This window comes from Dasypus novemcinctus, chromosome 2 (assembly GCF_030445035.2).
Source record: "Dasypus novemcinctus isolate mDasNov1 chromosome 2, mDasNov1.1.hap2, whole genome shotgun sequence".
Lineage (NCBI taxonomy): Eukaryota > Metazoa > Chordata > Mammalia > Cingulata > Dasypodidae > Dasypus > Dasypus novemcinctus.
In genome coordinates, this window is record NC_080674.1 from 29134569 (window position 1) to 29159524 (window position 24956).

Genomic DNA, 24956 nt, shown 5'->3' on the forward strand with positions numbered 1-24956 from the left:
TTCCAAATTCTTTATGATTAATTTATATTTAACCTCTCCTTACAGGCTTTCAGTGATTGAGTGAAAAGTTTTAGTTCTAAAATAATTCACTCTTCTAATTTAATTTTTCATACTCTATTCCCAAACTATCCCATTTTACATTACTAATCTTAAATTTAGAATGTTAAGAGATATTCAAAAGAAACAGTGATAATGCCTGGTCAATCCAAGGCAAAGAGAATAAAATTATTGGCAAAGAGTTGGAGAAAATATATAATACCAATCTTATGGCATTTCTAAGAGTTGCTTTTACGTTTGTGTTTATGCCCTATCTGGATTTCTTTCAATTTCATTAAAGCTCTTATGTTACAAGTGCTCATAATCAGAGAATCATTCCAGCACAGTTTTCTTGAGCATAAAAGCATTCCTAATGTCACAGAATTTCAGTAATTTTTCTACTAGAAAATTTTCCATGACTTTTGCCTGAAAGCACTAAAATACTTTGTATAGATAAATGCTAGGCACTCTCTAAGAATGTGTCTCTCCTTCTCACCCATGACCACCTCTCCCTTCTGTACAGTGGGGATACTCAACATTTTTAACTTTCACTTTGCCTTTCCAATTGATCACCAGAAAAACAAGTTGGTCTTTGCTAGCATTGGCCTAACAGAACTAAGAAGAAGAAAAATGAAAATTTGTCACAATCCCTGCTCAATCTAAATTGGGGACAGATACTGAAGACTCCTTACTTGCTTCAAAAATGTCATTATGATGTATTTATGAACTATGAATAACATCCCTTCAAATGTGTGGTGATCTTTCATTCTATTCATTTTTACTTTTTCCCAATAACATCCATTTATAATAAAAGCTCAACATTCTCTTATTGATGATTATTTTGAAGTATAATGGATACATATAATTTTTGTGGGAAAATATATTTGCTAAAAGTGGCTCATTTTTAAAAAAATTGTCAAAATCAATATATTGCATGATAAATATTATGGCAAATGGAATATAGTTTGCATTGCTTTGATAAGAGACTAGTAAAATTACTTCAGAATAAAAATATGTATAGAAAACATTATTTTAGATATTTAACTTACTAAGCCACTTTTGATTATTTTTCATGTGTTCAGGAAAATGATTTTATTCACTTTGAAATGAGAATGATAAGGATGGATTAAATATTGCTTTATTGGGGAAAATATTTTTTAAAATGCCAGTAATGCTGCTCTCAGTGATATGTAAATTAATACCTATGTAAATAACTAAACCAGTATTTTGCTATGTGAAAGATAATTTACTTCTGAATTTCATTTTGATAGATATTAATATGAACTATACGTTAGTGACTTTTTAGACTTTTATTTCCAAGCAAGCAGAAACTTTAAAAAATCATAAAGATATAACCAGTAAACAAGTAGAAAGAATATATAAATATTTAATCATTTTCTTAGTCATGTGAGTATAGTCATCTTAAATTTTTTCTTTAACTTTTGAATTTTCTGGACCTGGTATTTTTATACGGAGTGCATATTGCTTTTTAAAGTGCCATGTCAGTTGGCCCTACTTTGGAGTCTGTGTTCCTGAGTGTGATGAAGTTGGGCTCAGATGTGACCTTTCTACACATGCCTCTTCTGTCACTTTTAACAGATCTGTGGTTGGTGCTGGGGTTGGTATATACTCAGGAGACCCGAAACTCTGGACTGTCCATGTGACAGCCAGGCCCTGAGCTCAGCAGACTTGCAACTCCTACTCTCTGGTTTATTGGACTTACCCTGGCCAGCTAACAGGGAGGTGAAGAAGGTCAACCACCACACCAGGGGGCCAAGAGTGCCTACAACTACAAGCAGGAGAATTGTATCCATCTTCCATGTGGACTCTAAGCCCCCTCTTGATATATAGGGGGAGTGGGCATAACCATCCCAGGATCCACAGGATTGAAGAATAGAGTATGGATTAGAGTGGACTTACTGATATTCTACTATGGAAATATTGTGATTGGTAATGGAAGAAATTGTAGCATGGGTGTGGAGAAAGTGGCCACAGTAGCTGCTGAGGATAGGAAGAAGGAAGGAGATATGATGTGGGGGCATTTTCAGGACTTGGAGTTGTCCTGGGCAGTACTGCAGGGACAGATGCTGGACATTGTATGCCCTGCCATGGCCCAGTGGGTGGACTGAGGGAGCGTGTAAAGTACAATGTAAACCATTATCCATGTGGTGCAGCAGTGCTTCAAAATGTATTTACCAAATGCAATGAATGTACCACGATGATGAAAGAGGTTGTTGATGAGGGAAGAGTGAGGTAGGGGTTTGGGGGGTATATGGGGACCTCATATTTTTTGAATGTAACATTAAAAAAAAGAAAAAAATAATAATAAACCATAATTCATCTGCTAAAATATTTTTCCCAATCCCTCTCTTTTTACCTCCTGTGGATTCTGTAACTTCTGCTGTCCAGTGTTTATTATTTTTTTCTCAGTGATGAGTAGGAAAGAGTGGAATTGATCATAGGTTTGGAAATAGAGGAAGAAAATATTGGAATTTAGAAATAGTTCAAGAGCACTGAAATCAGTGGAAGTTTTCAGTCAATATCATATCCATACTTTGGCCACAACATAAGTAAACATCTCTAAATTCTAATAACTTAAATAATGGTTTAATAGTCACGAGTATTCCAGCAAAAGAAGGTTATTTGAATTTTAAAATGCAAGCATGTCTAGGAATAATCACAATTCCTAATTAAGTCAGGAATTAATTGTTTAATCTCTTCAACTTTTAGTTCTTAATATAGCTTGAATTTATTCTCATTAAGGGCACAGAGCTTGTTTTGGGGAGAGAGTGATTCTAAAGTAAGTGGTGTTTGAGGGAGTAGAGTACAATGGGAGGGAATGTTTGCACTTAGAGCCCTTGAGTATGATGGGACTATAGGAAAGGAATTAGAAGAATGGTAAAGACAAAATACCTCTATTGAGAAAGTTTGACTTTGGTGAAATTTGTTTCAAGAAAATGTCAAGTAATTCTTTTGAATTTTTATTTGATCTTCCTGTTTTTCATAGTATCAGTCTCTGAGAATTCAGACTAATAAATGATCAATAAATATTTATTTAATTAGTAGCTGTTAACGTATGTTGAATGAATGTATAAAGTCAGACATTTAGGGGGAAAAACCTGAAATCTGACACAGAATCAAAGTCCAAAGATTGAAGAGTTTAAGAGGTAAAATAAAGGAGGGAGATAAATAATTGAAATTGTGCCATGAATGAGATTTTGATAGATGACTCAGTTTTGAGGGAGAATTCTAGCCAGGGAGAATGAATATTCTAGCTGGGGAGAATGAATGTTATGTAAGAGGATTCATTTGTGATAGGACTTAAAGCAAGAAATGGAGATGAGATTATAGAGAAGGGTGTCATATACTCCTGCGAAAGTGCCTGTGACATGATGATACAGAATTCATGTGCATAAAACCAAGACTATATAGTAATGGAGACACAGAACAGAGACTGAAATATTCAAAAATATTGAAGATTTGTGTCCCAATTAAGTAAATTTGGATTATTTTTCTATATACACTTTGTGTAAAAGATTGGTATTACTGAAGAAACAGGGAGTGTATAATAGGATTTGAGAATTTAGTTTAAAAGGAAAGCAAAAAGGCCAGTTTACTGGGCTAATGCAATGGTCCAGTGAACAGGCAATACACTCCTACCTAGGGTATTGACAGTAAGAATTAAAAGACAAGACTGCATTATTAAAGTAGATTTTTATAGACCTAAGTGTCAAATAGGCCTTTGTAGGTTTTCCTGATTACCTTGTCATAATGCTTAATATTTTTTCACTGCACTCTGAGTTTTAAACAACCAAGATATAAAGAGAATTTTGGAAAACAATGTAACTATAAATCAGAAGCAACTGCTCCATGCACAGCACTATACATAATGACATTCTAAAACCATCATAAAGATATTTTATTTAGATTCTGAAAACAATATAAAATGCTATGAAAATTCACCAAACATCCTTTAGTAAATTTAGACTCCATTTCTGTCTCTAATACGTCTTTTACATCTTACTTGTACACAGCAAACTGCCCCATCCTCAAGTCCAAAGAGAAAACTACCTAAGTACATTTTAAAAATATAAGCAGTGAAGAAGTAACATCATTTAGTGAAGACATCACTATAAGGACATACAGCGAATGGACACAGAGAGCAGACAACTGGGGGAGAGGGAAAGGGGAGAGAAATAAATATAAATAAATAACTAAATCTTTAAAATAAATAAATAAAGAAAAGAGATTCGTGTCACAGCTTGATTACCAAACCTAATAACAACTAGCTACATTAGGTACACTTGTGATTTAGGCAACACCTAACCGATTGCAACCAGAAAGGCAGAACAAATAATAAATAATACATGTTAAAACACTCTTGCCACTCTAGGATCTTATGATTATACTCAGAATGATTTCTAGTATGGTATAAAGCAAAGTTTCTGAATTAAAACTATGAAAAATTGATAGCTAATGTTGGAACAAAGATGTCTTATTATATTTTGACAGTAAATCCTTATAAACAATTCATCAGCACCATGCTCCTTGCAAGTATTAACAAATATATTTGAACGAAAATGTAAGGGCAATTGACCATAGTGGATATTACAAAATTATTTTATGAATCTTAATATTTTCCCTCAATGTAATAAACACTATACCTGGAAATTTGGTAGCTCTTCATGTAATAAATGTGCCTTAACAAATTAAAATCAAGTCATTAAATTCTACTCAATTCTCAATTATAATTGACATATGATCAACTGATTATTCATCCATAGTAATCAAGGATTCTTTAGGACTTGGAGCTAATGTGTAGAAAAACAAATGAACATTAACTTTCTTTAAAAGAACAGTGGAAGCATTTGCTATGCCTCTTGTTAAATTTATTTTGCCTCTTGTTAAATTTATTTTAATACATTTTTTAGCAGTATAACTATTCTGCCTAAGTATTTTAGTCACATGTACCTATTCAGATCATAGAGAGACTAAATGGCAATTTTTAAAGACTTTGTAATCCCCTTGAGTAGAACAAAATGTTTCTGTCATTATATATAACAGATTTTGTAAATCTGATAGCTTCTGTTAAAAGCAGCCAACCAAACTTCAGTTTACATTATTTTGAAAAGCAATAACTTGTTCTAAATTCCACTGTTTCTGATGTTTTTCTCTCTATTGCAAATGACTTAAACTACATAAAGAAAAATTCTAGTGTGTTCTCATAAAAATATCTTAATTCATTTTCTTCCTCCAAAAGTGTAGTCCTGTAACTAATTTGTTCAAGAGCTTTTTCATGTTAAAAGAATAGCTTCTAATTCAGGGCCTTTCACAGCAGGGATGGATCCTGCTCCCAGTAGACTAGTCCTTTTGAGTTTCTTTTATCATGCCACATGTAACCCCATCTCCCTGGAACTGTCCACATATCAGATTTGCAGATTTTCATTAAATGTTCTCAAAATCGTTCTGCTTGCAGTGGAAAACCCCTCTCAAAAAAAAAAAAAACCTGGAAAATATCAGAAATGTAGAGTTAAAAGAAATCTCAATAGCATTTTAATTTAACCTCACAAACATCTGAGGTTTGGAAAGTTTTTAAGTGATTCCCAAGTTTTATATAATTGATGAACAGCACAATCAGATCCTAACTAACCTCACAGCATTGTGTTTGTGTACACGCATATGTGTAGTTTGTGAAATTACGCTGCCACTATTTAATTTGTCCTAGAATGACTTCCTCTACATTAAGGATCAAACACTAGTTTTTGTAGCCAAGATACTATATGTCCTTCTGATTTTACAAAATTTTATATCACCTATAAATTAATACAGCTCTTATTTTCTTTGATATCTGACTTCTGTCAAATTAAGAACAAACAATGAAAATTTCTTCCCAATTGGAAGCTAACTCTTTTTTCCCCAAACATGGGGCATGGTAAATACAGCTGACCTATCCCTCAAAGGGGAGGTATATGCCACCAATGCAGTGGAGCCTGGAAGACTGTGCTTGGGTTTATCCAGGCCAGGCAGAAGCAAAAAAATAATCTGTGTGGTTGTCAAGAAGTTAAATCCTAACCAGAACTCATGTGTTTAAGCAAGTTCAAGGTAGGGCCTGTCGAGTCTCTGAATATGCAAATGAATAGTGATCTCAAAAGCCAGAGGAACAGATTAGTGGAGAGTTTTTTTTAATGAAAATTATTTTAATTCTTAAAAACATATAATTTTAATTTATTTAAATTTAAATGTTCAAAATGAATAGAAATTATTAATATTTTAATAAATGCTAAGGAGTAGCCAGAGGCCCATTTTATATAATGAATTAGTTATATGACAGAGAACTTACCTAAGATAAGGCCCTATAACAAAAATGAGGTAGGATTTTTTTCCCAAGAGATAGCATGGCGTTTTATTTTGTTGAAGTTTCTGTTTCATATATATGTTGTTTTCTATGGGTAGTATTAAAAAAACAGTCAACGGATAGAGTTTTAGTATAAGTATCCTCACTTGACAAGAACCTTGACTCTTATTATGGGTATATCATTTGGGGTTTGGAATCTGGTTGACAGGGATACATGGGCACAAAAATTTGAATAACATAACTTGCCCATGGGTGAAGAAAAGGTCAAGTTCCCAAAGCAAATGATAAGATATTATATGAAAAGTAATTAAATAAAAATATACATATGCTATTATTGTTTATGTCAGATTATAGAATTAATTAAAAATATAGTGCAAAAATATCTAAAGTATTAATATAATAGAAGAAGCTTTAAAGTATTAAGAAAATGTCAGTTCAGTAATGGTGATCAATTTAGAAATTAATCAGTGTGCATTCAATTTTTAGGAGGAAGTATTTTTGCTTCCTGCTTTAAAACAAACAAACAAAATACCTGTTTTGGAGCATTGATTGCATTTAAATTAGGAGTATCTCTTACAAGTATCTTATCTGTGGCTATTATTTTGTACCTGTGAATCTCCAGAGATGAAAACTTCTACGTAAGACCCTGTGACCTAAATTTGCCCTTTATACATTACCTTAGGAAAAGGATCATAAGCCAATTTCAAGTCCTTAGACACAAACATTTGTCAGTTGAACTTGAAATATCCTGATATGTTATTAACTATAGCATGAAAAGTGATGTTAAATGAGTGGTGCTAAGCGTGTCTTATGACTAACATGAGGAGAAATAGGAGGGATAAAGAATCAGTAAGTGAACTATATGAAACAAAATGACCATGACCTTGGAACCAGAAGAAGGAAATCTCAGAAGAAGAGGAAATAATGGACTTCGGATAAAGGAGGCTGCATTTGAAAAATGCATTATATTGTCACATCCCAAAAAATTGAAGCATTAGATCAAGATTTTAACAATTTCACAGAGCAAATATATTTCTGTTATAAAAGCAAAAGGCAGGCCTCTTCTGATATCAGGTACTTTTGATGTTTTTATTTTTGGTTTATTCTATCAATGCTTGACATTGCCAGTGGATCAAACAATACTCAAACCGTTACAGTCACTTCTGGTAAACATGTGGCAAGAATCAAGAACAATAAATGTCAATCAGTACTTTCAGTTGTTTATTTTTTTTTCTTTCTCAGAATTTGAAAATACTTCAGCATTGGGCATATGTTGGGGAGAACCCACAGTGAACCAGTTAAGTGTTCTGAATATAGAACACTATGAACGCTTTGGTAAAGGGATGCCAGATAAATAATTAGAAAATTATGACTGTAGGAAAGAACATGTCACCTACTTGAGACAAAAAAGTAAAGAATAAATTTCCTTAAAATTGGACTCAGGTAGTTACATAATCTTTATGATCATTTGCCCCTGATTGTTAATGCAACTATTGGCTTTGCTGTTACTAACATGGGACTAAATCATCCTAAGGTGGTGACTTCTTTCTACCACTTTTTAGTGTCTAGAATCCTTGAGTTCGAATTATAGACAGAAAGCATTCCATCTTGGTTGATGTTAAAAATTAGAAGCAGTATGTCAGAGTTGGACACAGTTGTGGTTTCCCTACACAAGACACTTTTGTTTTCCTATTTGAACTTATATTTAATACTAAAGTTGGTAGGTACATCCAAGAGACTTAGATCTTTGAGCTCTCCAAGTGCTAGCAGGGCCCTGAATCTCAATGGAGTTACAACACCTACTCTCCAGTTCTCTGGACTCACCCAGGAGTACTAGCAAGAAGGCATTGATGGACAACCAACATACCAAGGAACCAAGAGTGTCTACACAAGCAAGCAAGAGAGTCCTATCCATTGTCATATGGGATTGAAACCTCTGCTAAAGTAAAGGTGGAGTGGCATCACCATCCCAGAATCCTCAGAACTGAGGAATGAACTATGAACTTAAGTAGACTTATTAGTATTCTACTATAGATTTAGGAGGTTCTGAGGGTAGATAGAGGGAAGAACAAGTATAATACAGGGGCATTTTTGGGATTTGGAAATTGTCCTGAATGACATTACAACGACAGATACATGCCATTCTATATCTTGCCATAACCTTTAAAACTGAGTGGAAGAGAGTGTAAACTACAATGTAAACTATTATTCGTGCTTAGCGGCAATGCTCCAAAATGTGTTTATCAATTGCAAAGAATGTACCACACTAATGAAAGATGTTGCTAATGTGGGAAAATATGGTAGGTGTAGGGAACAGGGCATATAAGAATCCCCAATATATTCTCTGTAACATGTATGTAATCTAAGTATCTTAAAAAAAAAAAAAAAGAGAAAAGGAAAAAAGAGAAGTAGTTATATCCATTTATTTCTCATACAGAGCTATTCTTAATTATAATAAATTATTCATCTGGAGATACAAATATATTTTAGTGTATTTTTTCTGTATTAAAATTGCACTTTTTTTCTGTATGTTACACATTAATTTATTACTTACCCATGGTTTTAAATTGAATTTCAAAGAAAGTATTTTTTTCTTATTCATAAAATTAGATCATGTCTACCTGATGAATAAAAAATCAAGACAACTTATGACATTTTATTTTGATACTTACTGTAGACTAGTTATTCAAATAAGTCACATCCCCCACCTTCCCCCCCTTAGACTCCACAAAGCACACTTTCTGAACATGGCTATTAGTCAAATATTTCTGAATAATCATTGGTGACATGGACCGTTTCTGTAAAAATAAACAAACGGCAATCACTTCTAGCTTCTAGATTTCTCACATGAAAATTCTTACCTTGCCTACATATTGGGTGTCTGTACCTGTGTACTCTTCCAACAAGAAGAACTGATTCCACATCCAGCCACGTTTCGTGCGACGTAGCATTTTACTCTCATCTTTTGTGAGATCCACTATTCTTTTGCTTTGCAAATAATTGTTAGCGTTTTCTGGTAACGGGTTGGTGTCAATTGTATGGAACATATAGGTCCAGATGAATAATGGCAGGCAATGGTAGGTCCTCATTATCTGTGGTTTCAGCAGGAAGTCAAATTCAGTGTTTTGTCTGTTTCCCCTGAGGAGTAGGGGGAGAAAAATGATTTTTTTTGGTTGTGTTCCACTTTCACATAACTTATAACCTACAAAATGTATTGTGTTATTCAATTTTATAAGTAATATATTAAATATCATATATACCACATAATTTTTCTCTATTATATCAGAGTGAACAATCATTAAAAACTCAGGTATCTCATAGATAAATTGGGAGGAATATAGCTCAAGTAAAATAAACACGGACATAACTATTTTATTAATTTCAGTTATGAAAAGCTGAATATATTTTAAATTTAAAATACTATTTTGAAAAAAACTCTACAATACATCAATTAATTTTTAGTGATTGCATTGAGTGTCCCATGTTGATGGGGGAGGGGTTGGGTGGGCGGGGTTAGGGGTATACAGGGATCTCATATTTTTTCAATGTCACATTTAAAAGAAAATAAAGAAGGAAAAAAAGAGAAAAAAAGAGCATTGATCAATATATACATGTAAGTGTGAAGCTATACACTTTAAAGAACACTGCTTTCTGCCTATAATAAATTGACTTTGACAAACTTCTTTTATTTTTCTTTTTTGTAATAGGTTGAGATATTGACTAAAGATAAATTATATACTACCAAATATATCATGGTTGTGTCTTGCAATAACAAGCACCATGTTGAGTCTTTACAATTGATATTTTTCCCAACAAGCAGTTATTAATTCTCTAAATTTAATTAAGTTTGAGGAGCACAAGCTCTTAAATGGAAATATTGTACCTGATGATTGCAAACAATACATTTATTTCTTCAAATAATAAGGTAAAATAGCATACATACTTGGTATTATAAATAAGACATGAGTGCTTCAACTATGGGATAATTTGATTCAAAATTTTGAAACAAACAATTTCTGTTGAAATTGTTAGTTGATTCTTCCTGAATTAGAAACAATAGTTCATTGAATACTTCAGAATTAATTTTATCTATTAGCAAGGTGATTTTAATTCAGAACATGTGGGAGCATTATTATTATTATTTTTTCTGTAAGCAATAAAACCCACCTCAAATTAGTTTGGTATTGGAAAATTTCATGGGGTTATAAAATCAAAAGTGTTAGAAGCAAAGAATAACAGAGCACACAAAAAACTGAACATTTCCTACTCATTGAAACTAGAATTATGGGACTGAGTGCTTTCATCTCTCAATCCCTTTCTCTTTCTTTCCCTCTTTCCCTCCCTCCCTCTCCTGCTCCAGGCTCTACGTTTTGATTCCTTCAATCTCACTTTAAACTGATCCTTCTCAATCTGATGTAAAATATGGGTGATAATATCTTCTGAGTTGAGATTTAACACCTTTTATTCCAGAAAGCAACTGATAACCTTTTATAATCTGAGTTTGTAGATTTTATTTGGTTATTTGGTTGTTTTCCACTTATCGGACTCAAACCAAGAAAATGTCCTTGCTTGGTTTGAGTCTGACACTTAAACCTAGATGAAAGAACTATGGATTAAAAATGGGCTTACCAAGGCATAAAGGTCAAATACAGAGGATGTAGAGTAGGGGTTCTTAACCTTTTTCGTTTCATGTACTCCTTTGCCAGCCAGTTGAAAACCAAGGACCCTATACTAAGTCCACACTATACTGTGTATTATTTAATAAATATATCACACCCACATCAACATGTCCCTACAAGAATAAGGTTTTTTGAATTTCATTTCAAGCTCATGGATCCCTTCCTAAGAACCCCTGCTCTAGATTCTGTCATCATGTGTTCAAATCTTGGCTTTATCTTTATAATTCATGATATTTGGGACATTTTGCATATATCACTTGGTTTTACTTTTCCATCTATAAAATGGAAAGATTAGTACCTGACTCATCAGGTATCTTTATTAGTTTCTAATTGAACTCATCAATACAAAGTAATAGTTATGTGTTCTACAAAGACATTTTATTTTTCAACAGCATATACCTAGGAGAAAAATGAATTATGAAGATTTAAAGTGACTTGATCATGGTCATACAGATGATTATTGCTGAAGCCAGGTTTCATATCCATAGTCTTAAATACTGTTCTTTTACATAAGGTAACTAGTGTAGAGTATTTACCTTAGTGCTTACACACAAACTCTCAACATCTTATCCTCTAACCACCACCATCATCATCAACATTATCATCAGCCATAGCTGCTCCCACTGTTGCCGTGTAGATAGAGGACCAATAGAGTGGAAGAGAACAGTGATTGCCAAGTACTATTGGAGATGCTTGTATAAGGTATGCCTAACACATAATTTCCATACCTGTTATTTTAAAAATGCTCATACTTAACATAATACACATATATAGTCACAAATACCCATACCTACTCTGGAATGAGGAAAAACCCAAAGTCACATCAGTTTTTCCCTCCAAAAATCTCAAGTGACAGTAATTATCTGTATTAGGATGTTACCTAAAGCCTTCTAATTCTGCAAGCTATGAGATAATTGGCAAATTTAACCACAACCAAAGCAAACCATGAAAGAAATATCACAAAACTAAAATGCCATGCTTTAAGAAACAGAATTGTCTAGTGATCAGTGGCCCAGAACTTATCCCACATTGTGCAGATCAGTGATGGTACAGTGGTAAATGAACAGCTGGAGAATCTGAGACAGAGCTGTTATCTTATGGAGAGCACTCCTCATTCCCTGGGGCCTGTTTTCCTGCCTATTTTCTCTGTGTGTAATGTAGGCCTTTGAACAGAAATGGCCACTTGTATTAGATGGAATCAGAGATAGGGGCCAGCACCTTCAGGCCTTTATAAACTAGGAAGGAATTTCCATTCATACCCAGTGCAGTGAAAAGCCCTTGGAAGATTTTTAACATGAGGTGTTTAGAAAAGATCAATCTGGCTGTTGAGTGGAAAGTAGGTTAGAGGGTAGGAAAGGTACTTGATTAAGGCAGAGTTCAACTAAAATCTATTGCTGTAGTTCAGGTAAAGATGATGATGGTATGCGGCAAAGTGGTTTAAAGTGATCCTAACACTCTGCTCAATTCCCTTTGATCCTTTAATATGAACACACACACAGACAAACATAAACAAATATACTATAATTTCAGTGATGGCCTATGCCTGCAGCTTTTTTGGGAAGACTTCTCTTGGGCTACTGGAGCCACTTTGCCCACGTGGAAGGAAACTTGAATGTTTCTGCAGGTTTAAATGCCCCCCACCAGAAACCCCTAGCCACGGTCTAAAGGTGCACATGTATTTACATCTCTGAGCTCCCTAACAGAGTCAAGCTGAGGCTGGGGACTTTGCCTAAAATCACCCTTTGTTTGACTTCTTTCCCTACTGTGACTTCTTCCCCTGGCTTGTCCTGTTTTCTCCACTCCTTCCAGGACTTCTTTACCTGGGAGCAATTACTTATCACTCATTGGCTTCTGGGAAGTATACTTAAGAATTGGATAAAATCCACATATCCACATACTCAGATATTCAGAAGTTTTATCATTTATGAAGCTCACCTTCAATTATAACTCTTAGATTATTAGTTTTAAACTGTGGCCAAGTGTGGTAAATGGTTGAGCCATTTATTGAGTGTCATTTATGTTACAAGAGAAGGAGATTTATTGCAAATACTGATTTTCTTCCTCTTCTTGGTAAAAATAAAAAAAGTGATTCTTATACTGTTATTATTAATGACCCTTTAGCTAATTAGTAATAGGGAGCAATTATTAGAAGTGATTCATTGCCCTAATGATTTTTTATAAATTGATTTATTTACAACAATCCTTTAAGGTAGATTCTAGTATAATCCCTCATATTATTATAAAGAATGTGAGGCACAAAGATGTTTAAGGATTGTCCAAGATTACACACCCAATAAACAGAAGAGCTGAGATTTAAATCCAGACACTCCAGAGTTCTTGGGCCCTACTGCTTCAAAATAGCTGTTAACACGCATGATGCTGACAATTTATAGTTATTCATTTATTCTGCTCCTTGCTTTCTGTGTTCTAGACACTATGCTAAATTTTGTTTCATTTTGTTTTCAAAAAATGTCTTTATTTCTCTTCACAGCAATATTAGACATTATGCCAATAGATAGAGGGGTGAACTGAGGCTTGGCTCATTGAAGTAAACTGCTCATATTGCTGGGTGTTAAGCAGGGAAGACAGGATTTGAATTCTGTAGGCAGATGTTGACCGTACTGCTGTGAGGGAGCATCATTCCATATGTTCCCACATGGAGGCCTCTTAATCCTCTCTCAGCATAGGCTCAGTTCAAGGTCTTTGCCTTTACTCACACTCTGACCTGGATCAGTCTCACCCGGCTCATCTATAGCCATCTTCTCCTTTTCATTTTGCTGTTTTCGTTGTTTGTTTAGTTTTTATATCATGTTCTGCTTTCTTGAGATATCTTCCACAACTACGTTTACAAAAATGGCTCACCTTACTTCAGTGTCTGTTGCTTTCTATCTCAGCATCCATTTATTTCCTTCACATGACTTACCACGATTTTATTTATCTCTTTCACTTCCTGGCATAGCTGCTTTATAACTGTTTCTTCCAGTTAGAATGTAACTTGTTTGGTGAGGGATGATGCTTTCTGTAAATCACTGTGTTCTGCATAGGACAGTGATGACACATAGTAGGCACTTAATAAGTATTTGTCAATTAATTAGTTCATTGATTAGGGCTGATTGGATAAACCCTAATTTGAGCCTGGGATTGCTTATGAGATTTACTTAACATTCCCTTACGTAAGCAAGTAAATAGAGGTAATGAAAGAGTTGTACTGGGAGAAAATTTGTGTGTCTTTGAAAGGGTTCAGGCCTATTTCTTTCCTAAAGGAAGGAGTAAAATTTGCAGTCAAGTAAAAATAACAACCATAAAGATGTTTGTAATAATCAATTAAGTGTGAACTTCACAATGTGATTGGCCAAAAGTACAGAATACATTAGTTTGATTTTGAAGCTCTTTGAATAAATACTGTCTTTGTTTTCTTCATAATTCTTGACATCTTTCTTTTCTATTTAGTAAACATAAGTGCAGTCCTCCTGTGGTCAACTTAACACTTGTAAATTACTCTACATTTAGACAAAAGTACCCTTTCTAAAAGAGTATTTGTTGCATTTGGTTTTAAAGTAAGCAAGCTCATATCTCATGGGGTTTATTAAAAATTCTTCATGTCTTTTATTCCCTCAATAGCAACAAGCTGATTACTAAATTTTCCATGTTTAATTATCCCTATCAGCCTTAAATGCTCTGCATTTTAATCAACCTTTTTGTTGATAAATAAATACCATCAGATGCATTATAAAGTACAATATTTTAAGTTCAGTGCAACTTTGATTTTGTAATTAGGGAATTCAGTTCAATCTTATTAACTTTAAAAAATGAAAATTGTTTTATTATTATTCCCTTGTTCATTTACTTATATTTCAATTCATTTTGAGAAAACTGTCTTTTGGTTATCTGTGAAACAAAACAAAATGTACATTATTGTAATTAAATAGGACATTATAGCAACTAAAATCCTCATCCAATAATAAATCACATCACTATTTCTTATCTCTATCTCTATTTATAGACATTTGTAAAAGTTTTAACTCAGATAAGGCATTTTAATAACTCCAGTCTTGTTTTCTTGGCAGTTTCTTAGATTAAATTCAATTTTAGTATGCTATCATTAAAAAGATTTATAATAAAGCTCTTCTACATAGATTAACCTATTGATCCTCAGAATAAATCTGTGACATATTGTCATATAATTTAAATCCATTCCCAGATGAGAGATCTGAGGTTTGGTAGATGAAGCAAATAATTTCTGGTTACCCAGGTATTTTTTGGTTTTGGCAAAAGTCAGACATATGTTTTCTGCTTCTTTGGCCAACAATCTTTCCAATGCACTACTGTGGTTCTTCTATCAGTTGGAAAGACAAGTCTGACAAATTAGTTAACTTAGACATAGATAAAGATGAAATTCTACCCATGTGAGTAAACATCAACCTACAATTACAGAAAAATGTAAGGATATAATATTCAAAAAATCAATTCTTCAGTGATTGATAATTATTTATTATAAATACTTGATAATGACTTTATTATAGGTATTTAATATATATGTAGGTACTTTAAAACCATTTACTCATTTTTTTCAAGAACTCCACACTCCAGTATTGCTTCATTGTGATTTGGGATTCACTCTTACACAAATAAATGTTAAAAGAGTGAGTTCAGGAAAAGCAGAATTAGATGGCAGAAATATGAGCTGTCAGATTCATATAAGCAATGTTTAATAGCCACCACAACCATTCTCCTAGCATTAAACTTTAGCTTTTGATTTTCTCTAGAACTGTTAGTGTAAACTGGTATCAGAAGAGAAGCTTTTGAACTAACTTTTGCCAATATACTATCAAAATTATAATAAAGGCATTATATGTGATGGAATATAAAGACAAAGAAACACAAATCAGTGCTAGAATCTGAGACAAATCACCATAACCTATAAGGACAGTTGCACTAGATTAAAAAATTAACAATCATTCGTTAAAATCCATGCTGAGAAAAAGAACATGCATTTCAATTAAATAGACATAGGCAAACAAGTTCGTCTTTCCCAACATTGGCCCCCTGAATAGGCTTCAAGGATATGAACTAATCACAAAATATATATAATCCTCTACTGCAAAAAATGCTCCCTTTGGAGTGGCCAGAATACTATTATGTCTATCCAATATAACTCCCCCCTGGAATATTAAGAACAAGAAAAGGGAAGAAGTTTGAGGGGGAATATTGTTTTGGAAATATTTCAGTTTGGAGATGTGTTTTATTAATAAAGTATTTTAGTGGGTGACAGAAATAGAAAAAACACGTTTAGAGAAAACTGCCTCTCTATGACTTGCATAAGAATGTTGGCTAGCCAGGTATGAGTGGTGTGGAAGCGTGTAGGATTTTACAGTATCAGAGAAAAATGGTTGCATATTTGTAAATATGCCATCTGATACTGGAAACTGGACAAAAAGAGTTGCCAACACATATAAGCTATAGCATGCAATTTGAATGTAATAAAATTAAAGGTAGTCTGCACAGAGGCTATTGACATAACACACTAACACTTTCACTTGAGGAATAAACAACAACGAAGGACACATGGAGTCTAGGAAAACACAGGAATTTGGATGAAAAGACTTTTACATGGGAAGGAGTAATTAGTAATTATGAGTAATTAGATGCAGAAGACAGAAGTGTTCAGCCTCAATATTTCCTAGCACATGGGTGTGGTTCCCTTGGGTATATCAGAAAAAGAGAAAAAAAAAAACCAAACCCCAAAATGACACAATTATGGAGAAGGAGTTACTATCATTAATATACAAAGAATATTTAAAAGCAAGTAGCAAAATAGGAGAGATATCTATTAGATTTTAAGAAGAAGAAAAAATAAGTTAGAAACATGTATACATTCATTCTTTAAACAACTATTGACAAAAATCATGCCATGTCTAAAGACTTCTAAGCAGTGGGGATTCAGCAATGAAGTAAGCAAAGTCCTTTAGCTGATAGAGGTTATCTGTCATTGGCATAGGCAAGTAAATACTATGGCTGATGGTGCTAGCTTTATGAATAAAAATAAAGCAAACTAATTTCAACCTTACTATAAAGTTAAAGTAATCAAGACATGGTATTGGTGAAGAAAATTAGCATAAAGCTCTACACAACAGACTAAAGAATCCCAAATTAGACCCACAAAAATATGTTCAAATGATGTCTGACCAAGAATAAAAGGATATTCAAGGTGGAAGGATATCTTTTATAACAAATAGTGCTGAAATAATTAGGCATCTTTATGGGAAAAAAATTAATCTAGAAATAAATCTCATACCTTGCAGAAAAATTAAATAATAGCTGATCATAAACTTTAATGCAAAACACAAAAGTACAAAACTTCCTGAAGAAAATAGAAGAAAAAAGCTCAATGGCCTTGAGTTTGGCTATGCATTTTAGACATAACACCAAAAGCACAATACAGTAAAGAAGAAATTGATATGTTTGATATAAAAGTTGAAAACTTCTGCTCTGTGAGAGATACTGTTAAGAAAATGAAAAGCCAAGGCACTGAAAGGGAAAAATTATTAGCAGAACAAATACCTTATGATGGGCCTGTATCCAAAATATGCAAAGAACACTTAAAATACAACAATAGGAAAACAAACAATTCATTTACAAAATGGGCAAAGAATGTAAATAGACATATAACCAGAGAAGATATATAGATACAAAATAAGCATATGAAAACATATTCAAAATCATTTGTCATTAGGGAACTTCAAATTAAAAATAAACAAGATGCTACCACATAACCTATAAAAATGGCTAAAGTCCCAAAGCTGACAATACTCAAATACTGACAGGGATATGAACCAACAGGAACTCTCATTTTTTGATGGTGGGAATGCAAAATGGCACAGCCACTTTGGAAAACTATTTGAAAGTTTCTTACAGAGCAAGCATAATCTCACCATATGATAGAATAATCATACACTTAGTTACCTGTCCATTGATTTGAAAAAATTATGTCTACAGGAAAACTTACACATTAATATTTATAGATGATTTATTCATAACTTTCAAAAAAAGAAAAATAATAAGATAACCTTCAATAAGTGAACGGGTTAAAAATTGTGATATATCTATACAATGGAATATTATTCTCTTTAAAAAGAAATGAATTACTGATCAAAAAATGCTAGGGAGAAAGCTTAAACATCTATTGCTAAGTGAAAGAGCCAGTCTGAAATGGCTAGATGCTGAATTATTTCAATTATATGGCATTCTAGAATCAGCATAAGGCAGTAAAAGATAATTAAGAGTGATATTAGGGGTTTGAAAGGAGGGTAGCAGGGATAAACAGATGAAGCACAGGGGACATCATGTTTGTCAAAACCCATAAAACTTTATTGTTGCTTCTCAGTAGAAACCATTAAGGAAGGAAGTGTATACAAATTTTAAAAATCATTTAGAAGATGAGTGGTCCTAGGCAGAGATATATATTGTGAAAAGTGACTCTAACTATATTGCAAATGCATGAAAAAAATCTCAGTGAAGGGAGTAAGGTGAAAGCTGTTGAGCTGAGTAAATTTGAAATGAATGTGTTTCAAGACTAAATGCAAAAGGAACTGCCCATACACCGTATTCTAGTTGATAAAATTGCTTCTCTTGGTTGGTATAGATGAAAATTTATTGTACTGATACACATATATACTGGAATTTTACAATTAATTTAATTAACGGCAGATGTTGGAAGCCCAGTTTCTCATTGTTGAAGTGGGGAATTACAGATAAGTGAGGAGAGGAGGCTAGAATGAACCATACAATAATGAATTTGAGTTGGAGGTAACAATATGAACTCACATACTTGAATGTAAAGACATTTTTATATAAACATGGGTTAATATGTGCACATATATTGTCTTGCTCTGTCATCTGAGAAAGCCTAGAAATAATGGCAACCCATTAGCAATGAACTCACCTAGTGTCCAGATCTTGGTATCTAACATCATTTTATCATAAAAAGAACTAGATCTCCTTGGAGAAATAAAGTAGGAAACATTTAAGATTAATCTAGAACATTCTTATAATGCCAAATAGCAAGGCAGTGTTTAAAGACAAAAACCAGAAACAAAATATGAAAGAGAAAACTTACATTGATGGACCTATGTCAAAGGGACATAGGGCTTCTATAAAAGAACTCCCAATGGCTAAACTTGGAATAATATGAGCAAAACAATAAAAAAAGAAGTAGTGGATTATAACTAAGGTATAAAATAAATATCCATATGTTAATACTGATAGAAATAAAAATAATTTATTTTATTAATAAATAAATGGGAGAGAAGAGAAAATCTTCCCTGCAGAAATTCCAAATAAAGTATGTAGATACCCTGGACTCAAGAAAGAGGAGCATAAATCTCCAATTACTAAGTACAGGATATACATAGTGACTGTCTTCCAAAGAGTTCATTACAGAAAGGAGGATAAATGAACAATCTGACAGCAGAGAAATCTGAAAAACACCACCTCAGTTACGTGATTAAGGTCAAATACCCTTAATATATGATGAAATGACACTTCACCTTGGGGATGTTCTACCCAAAATCTAAGTCCAATATAATCATAAGAGAAACCTCAGAGAGATTAAAAAAAGAGGCATCTAACAATATAATTGACAGGTACAGCGCAAAAATGTCAAGGTCATCAAAAACAAGAAAAGTCTGAGAATTTGTCACAGCACACAGGAGCTTAAGGAGACATGACTGCTAAGTGAAATGTGGTACTCTGAATGGAACTTGGGACAGAAAAAGACCTTAGTTATAAACTAGGGAAATCTGAAGAAACTATGGATGTTAGTTAATAATAATGTATCAATATTGGTCCTTTAATTATAACAAAGGTACCATTCTATTATAAAATGTTAACAAATGGTAAAATTTTGTGAGGTGGGAACTCTACACTATGTTCTAATTTTTTTCTTTTTTTTTGAAATCTAAAATTTTTCTAAGAAAAATAAAGTCTATTTTAAACAATAAAGCACAGTAGGGGCAGCATTATTCTCAATAATAAAGTTTTAAAAGACCTCCCTGTTATGGTGAGGTTTGAGCAGAAACCTCAAGGAAGCTAAGGAGTGAGTCAAGAGGATTTGGATGGTAAGGGCTTCCCTGAGAAAGGGAACAGCAAAATGCAAATACCCTGGGGGGGAGAGAGTAGGAAGGGTGTGTAAACTAGAAGTTTTCAAGGTACAGAAAGGACACAGTGTACCTATAGCTGAATGAAAACCGGGAAGGCTTATAGAAAAAGAAGTCAAAAAGACTGCGGACTTCCAGAATCTTGCAAGTCATGGGAAGGAGTTTTACCCTTCATGATACTGAAATTACTTGGGGTTTATGGCAGATGGTCATGGTGTGACTAACAGGTCAAAAGGCTGATTCTGGCTGCCATATGAAAAATAGACTGTAAAAAGCAAGAAAGGATGAATTGAGAAGGCAATTGAAACAATTCTCATGAGAGAATGTATTCATCATGATAATATTAGTAGATATGGAAGAGTTAGGGATGAATCGAGGGTCATTTGTTTGTTCATTCATTCATTCATATACTTATTTTCTTTATTAGAGAAGTTGTGGGTTTATATAACATAAAATACAGGATTCCCATATATCACCCTATTGTTAATGCCTACATTGGTGTGGTTCATTTATTACAATTGATGAAAGCAGCTTGTTACAATCGTATCATGATAATATTAGTAAAGATTGAAGAGTTAGGAATAATTGAGGTTCATAAGTTTGTTTATTCATTCATCCATTCATATACTTATTTTCTTTATCAGAGAAGTTGTAGGCTTATAGAACATAAAATACAGGATTCCCAAGTACAGCCCTCTTGTTAACACCTTACATTGATGGGGTTCATTTGGTACAATTGATGAAAGCACATTTTTACAATTTTGCTATTAATTATAGTCCGTGAGTTAACTTAAGGTTCACTGTATGTGTTGTGCAGTTCCATGGAGTTTTAGAAAATACTTTAATCCTAGTACCATATGTACAAACTAAAGTTTCCCCTTTTAACCCCATTCAAATATGTATTTCAGTGCTGTTAATTATATTCACAATGTTGTGCTACTATCAGAAACCCAAGGTTATATTGGAACTGATTAGCGCTGCCATCTGCTGTTGAAAGGCACTGCAGGAGTGCAGGGTGTGGGAGTAGAAAATCAAGATTTTGATTTTAAACTTGGTAAGATTGATATGCCTTAACATCCAAGTGGAGATAATCCCCATGCATTTGCGTATTTAGGTCTGAAACAGAAGGGAGTTGTCAGGTCTGGACTTATTATATTGTGATCCATCAATATATTCCACAGCATTTCAAGATATGGGAATAGTTGAAATCACCCATAAAATAAAAATAATAATGCAATTTCAGTCTCAATTGAAGGTAAGACAATGTAGTTTTTGTTTTTTGTGTTTTTTTTTTTCACTTAAGATTGTGGTTACAGGTTTTGACATTTGGCAACAAAAGCTAAATCACTGCAAAAAATGAGGGCGGATTTAAATGTTGCTGGGCATACTACTTCTTGGTACAAAGAAGGAAACCAAAATAATTATTTCAATATTATTGCTGGTGAGAGTGAAGCACTTAAAATTTTAGCTCAAAGCAATTTGGCAATATGCAGCAAAAGTCTGTTTACTTTTTTGACTAAGTAATTGAAATTCTAGGACTGGAATTAGTCACTTTGAAGAGAAATATGTTTAGCACTTAATACTAGATACAGTCATTTTTTGTTTGTTCTTTAGGGCTATACTTGAGTCCTCACCCTGCTCTGCATTATAGGAGGCAAATCTCCAGGGACCGCATTGGCAGACTCAGTCCTTAGATGGGTTTAGCCAAGATGAGGAACAGGTAAGTAAGCAGAAGTTAGGAGAGTGAAGTGAGTTCCTTTCTTCGCAATCCGAAGAGATGGCTCCTTTTCTCTACAATAAGCCACAGCTCTTTTTAGATGAAGTCATGTTAGAATAACCAGATCTAACCCCTGGGATCATAACTGCTCCTGTCCCTTGTCCTCTTAGACCCAGGAAGGGTAAAAACTTCCTGCTTTTTCCAGCTCCTGACATGGCACCTTCTCTGCTTAAACACTCCCCCAATTCAGCATTTGAGTGTCTCATCTGTTCCTTGCCAGCACCTGGACTATAACATTGGGGCAAAGTTGGAAATGAACTAAATGTCTAAGAGTAGGGGAAGAGTACATATATAATACCATGTTATAAAATATCATGTCATGAAGCCATCAAAATAGCCATGTATTTCTCTGTTTGCCAAATGTACATGGAGTGTCCTTTTCTAAGCATTTTTGTAGGTGAACAGAACAGCAGTCTTCTTGAAGAATTTACATTCTAGTAATATAGTTACTTATAGAACAATAACAAGTTCAATTATGAAAGGTCCTGGGAGAGCATACTTCTATTAGAAGTCACTTATTGAATAATATTTAATATACTGGAAAAATGAAAGAAAAACTTATATTTATATATCGAATTTTTAATTAGTGATTAAAGGCAGAAATTAATTTTCAGCCTCTGCATCCACGTTGGCTTCTAGGGTCAGTATGAAAATCAAAGCCTGTGAGATGCAAGTCAATGTTTGCCTTGAACAAGAGTCAGCATGTACTAAAATGCTCATTTTAGGACACAGTGTTAAAAATTGTCCATATTTAAAATCTGACAGATTTCCTTTCAGAATTAGCTGTAGAAAGCAAATATTGAGGCCAAAATGTTGGCGAGATGATGTGTGTGGGTAGAGTGGAAGAGTATGGATGCGGGGGGCTTATGGTGCTGTGGCAGTGTGGCAGAGGAAGAGAGTTTGAATAGCTAGAGATGGGCAAATTATAAGAAAGTAGGTACTCATTCATGATAATTCCCATGGAGGACTTACAGATGCTATGTAATATTTTAATCAAATATTCAAGGAAGTGAATTTTAAACAGGAATTTTAATGTTTATGTCCAAAATCTTTTTATCAGTTTGTAACAGAACAATGTTTTTAAGGCACAAATTAAAATTTATAGTATTGCAATGGAAACCAATTTTATTAAAATGCAGTTGTAAAAATACTTTTTAAAAAATAGTTGTGCTAAAATAATATATGTGCTGCTTAATTAATCCACTAAATTGCAAGATCCAGCAGCAGGTTTGACCACTACCATAATTTCAAAGTAGCAATGAGATACAAGGTACTTAGGATGATATGTGATTTCTATTGTTGATAAAGTCACAAATACTGTTAATACTGCTGTGAATTGATACCCATAATCATAAATGATGATAAATTTCAATGAGAAATGAATATAAACATTGGAGTAATTTGTTTCAGTTCATAGTTATGGATTACATGTTAAGACCATTTATAACAAGTTTTGGAAGAAGAGGAGACTTAAAGTTTGAAAAATATGCAAACTTGTGAGCCTACATGCCTGAAATAAGAACAAGGCCTAGAGCAGCACTGTGCCTAGGAGTTCCCTCCTGACAGCCTCCGTGTTACTCAAATGTGGCCAGTCTTGAAGCCAAACTCAGCATGTAAATGCAATGCCTTCCCCCCAGCGTGGGACATGACACTCAGGGATGAGCCTCCCTGGCACCGAGGGATCACTACCAAGTACCAGCTGATGATGCACTTAGAAAATGACCTTGAATTAAAGGTTCAACGTGGACCAGCAGAATATCCCTATCTACATATAATAACAGGAGTTAAAAATGCTGTTTGACCTAAATTAAGGGGAAATGGAAAGGACAAATGAGTTTATATGGCTATGATTCTCTAAAAAAGAGTCTGGAGGTTGTCAGAAGGATTGCCCTTATGCATACCTGAGCAGAATCTCAGAGACAGATAAAGTAGATAAAACTCCAGGTATTGGTCCTTTTGAGGGCTAAAGAGACCCACAGGTTCTATGGTCATGGCAGATGGGGTTCACTGCCATGTCAGTTGGCCCTTCTTTGGAGCTGGTGTTTCTGCGTGATGGAGCTGGACTCAGATGGGATCTCTTTTCACAAGACTTTCATGCTACTTTACTGGAATTGTAGTTGGTGCTGGGGCTTAAGATATATCTAGGGGATTTGAATCTCTGGACTGACAATATGATAGCCAGGCCCTGACCTCAAAAGACTTCAGCTCCTACACTCTGATTTATTGGACTTACTCCACTCAGCTAACATGGAGTTGAAGAAGGACAACCACCACACCATGGAGCCTAGAGTGCCTACAACTGAAAGCAGGAGGATTGCATCCAATATCCATGTGGAATCTAAACCCCCTCTTGACATAGATGTGGAATGGACACAACCAAGCCAAGGTTCACAGGAAGGAGGAATACAGTAAGGATCAGAGTGGACTTAATGATATTCTATTCATGAACTATTGTGGTTAATAATCGAGAAAATGTGGCATTGATGTGGAAAAAGTGGCCATGGTGGCTGCTGGGTGCAGGGAAGGGGAGGAAGAGAAGAGATGTGGAGGCATTCTCAGGACTTGGAGTTGTCCTGGGTGGTGCCCCAGGGACAATTGCCAGATGTTGTATATCCTCCCATGGCCCACTGGATGGAACGTGGGAAAGTGTGGGTTATGGTGTGGAACACGGGACATGGGTTGCAGCGATGCCCGGAGATATACTCACCAGACACAATGGATGTGACATGATGGTGGGGGAGAGTGTTATTGGGGGGGAGTGGTGGGGGCGATTGGGGACCTCATATTTTTTTAATGTAATATCTTTTTAAAAAAATGAATAAATTGAGAAGAATTTGAAAAAAAATGCATTGCTACAATGGACAAAATAATGCTTAGAATTTGGCTAAATAGCAATAGATTTTATGAAAATAAAAAGTCTGAAATCACTATACAAAATAAAAAATTTATTATAC

General features: G+C 34.1%; 1 protein-coding gene across 2 annotated transcripts in view; it reads right to left on the reverse strand.

Moving 5' to 3' along the window:
* The window catches only part of CDH9 (cadherin 9), a 134710-nt gene that overhangs the window by 82517 nt on the left and 27237 nt on the right, over positions 1-24956 (reverse strand). For both annotated transcript variants that reach the window (XM_004461428.3, XM_023589655.3), the window contains exon 2: positions 9253-9529. In XM_004461428.3, coding sequence (XP_004461485.1) covers positions 9253-9480 — 228 coding nt within the window. In that variant the 5' untranslated portion in view covers positions 9481-9529. The remainder of the gene's footprint in view (positions 1-9252; positions 9530-24956) is intronic.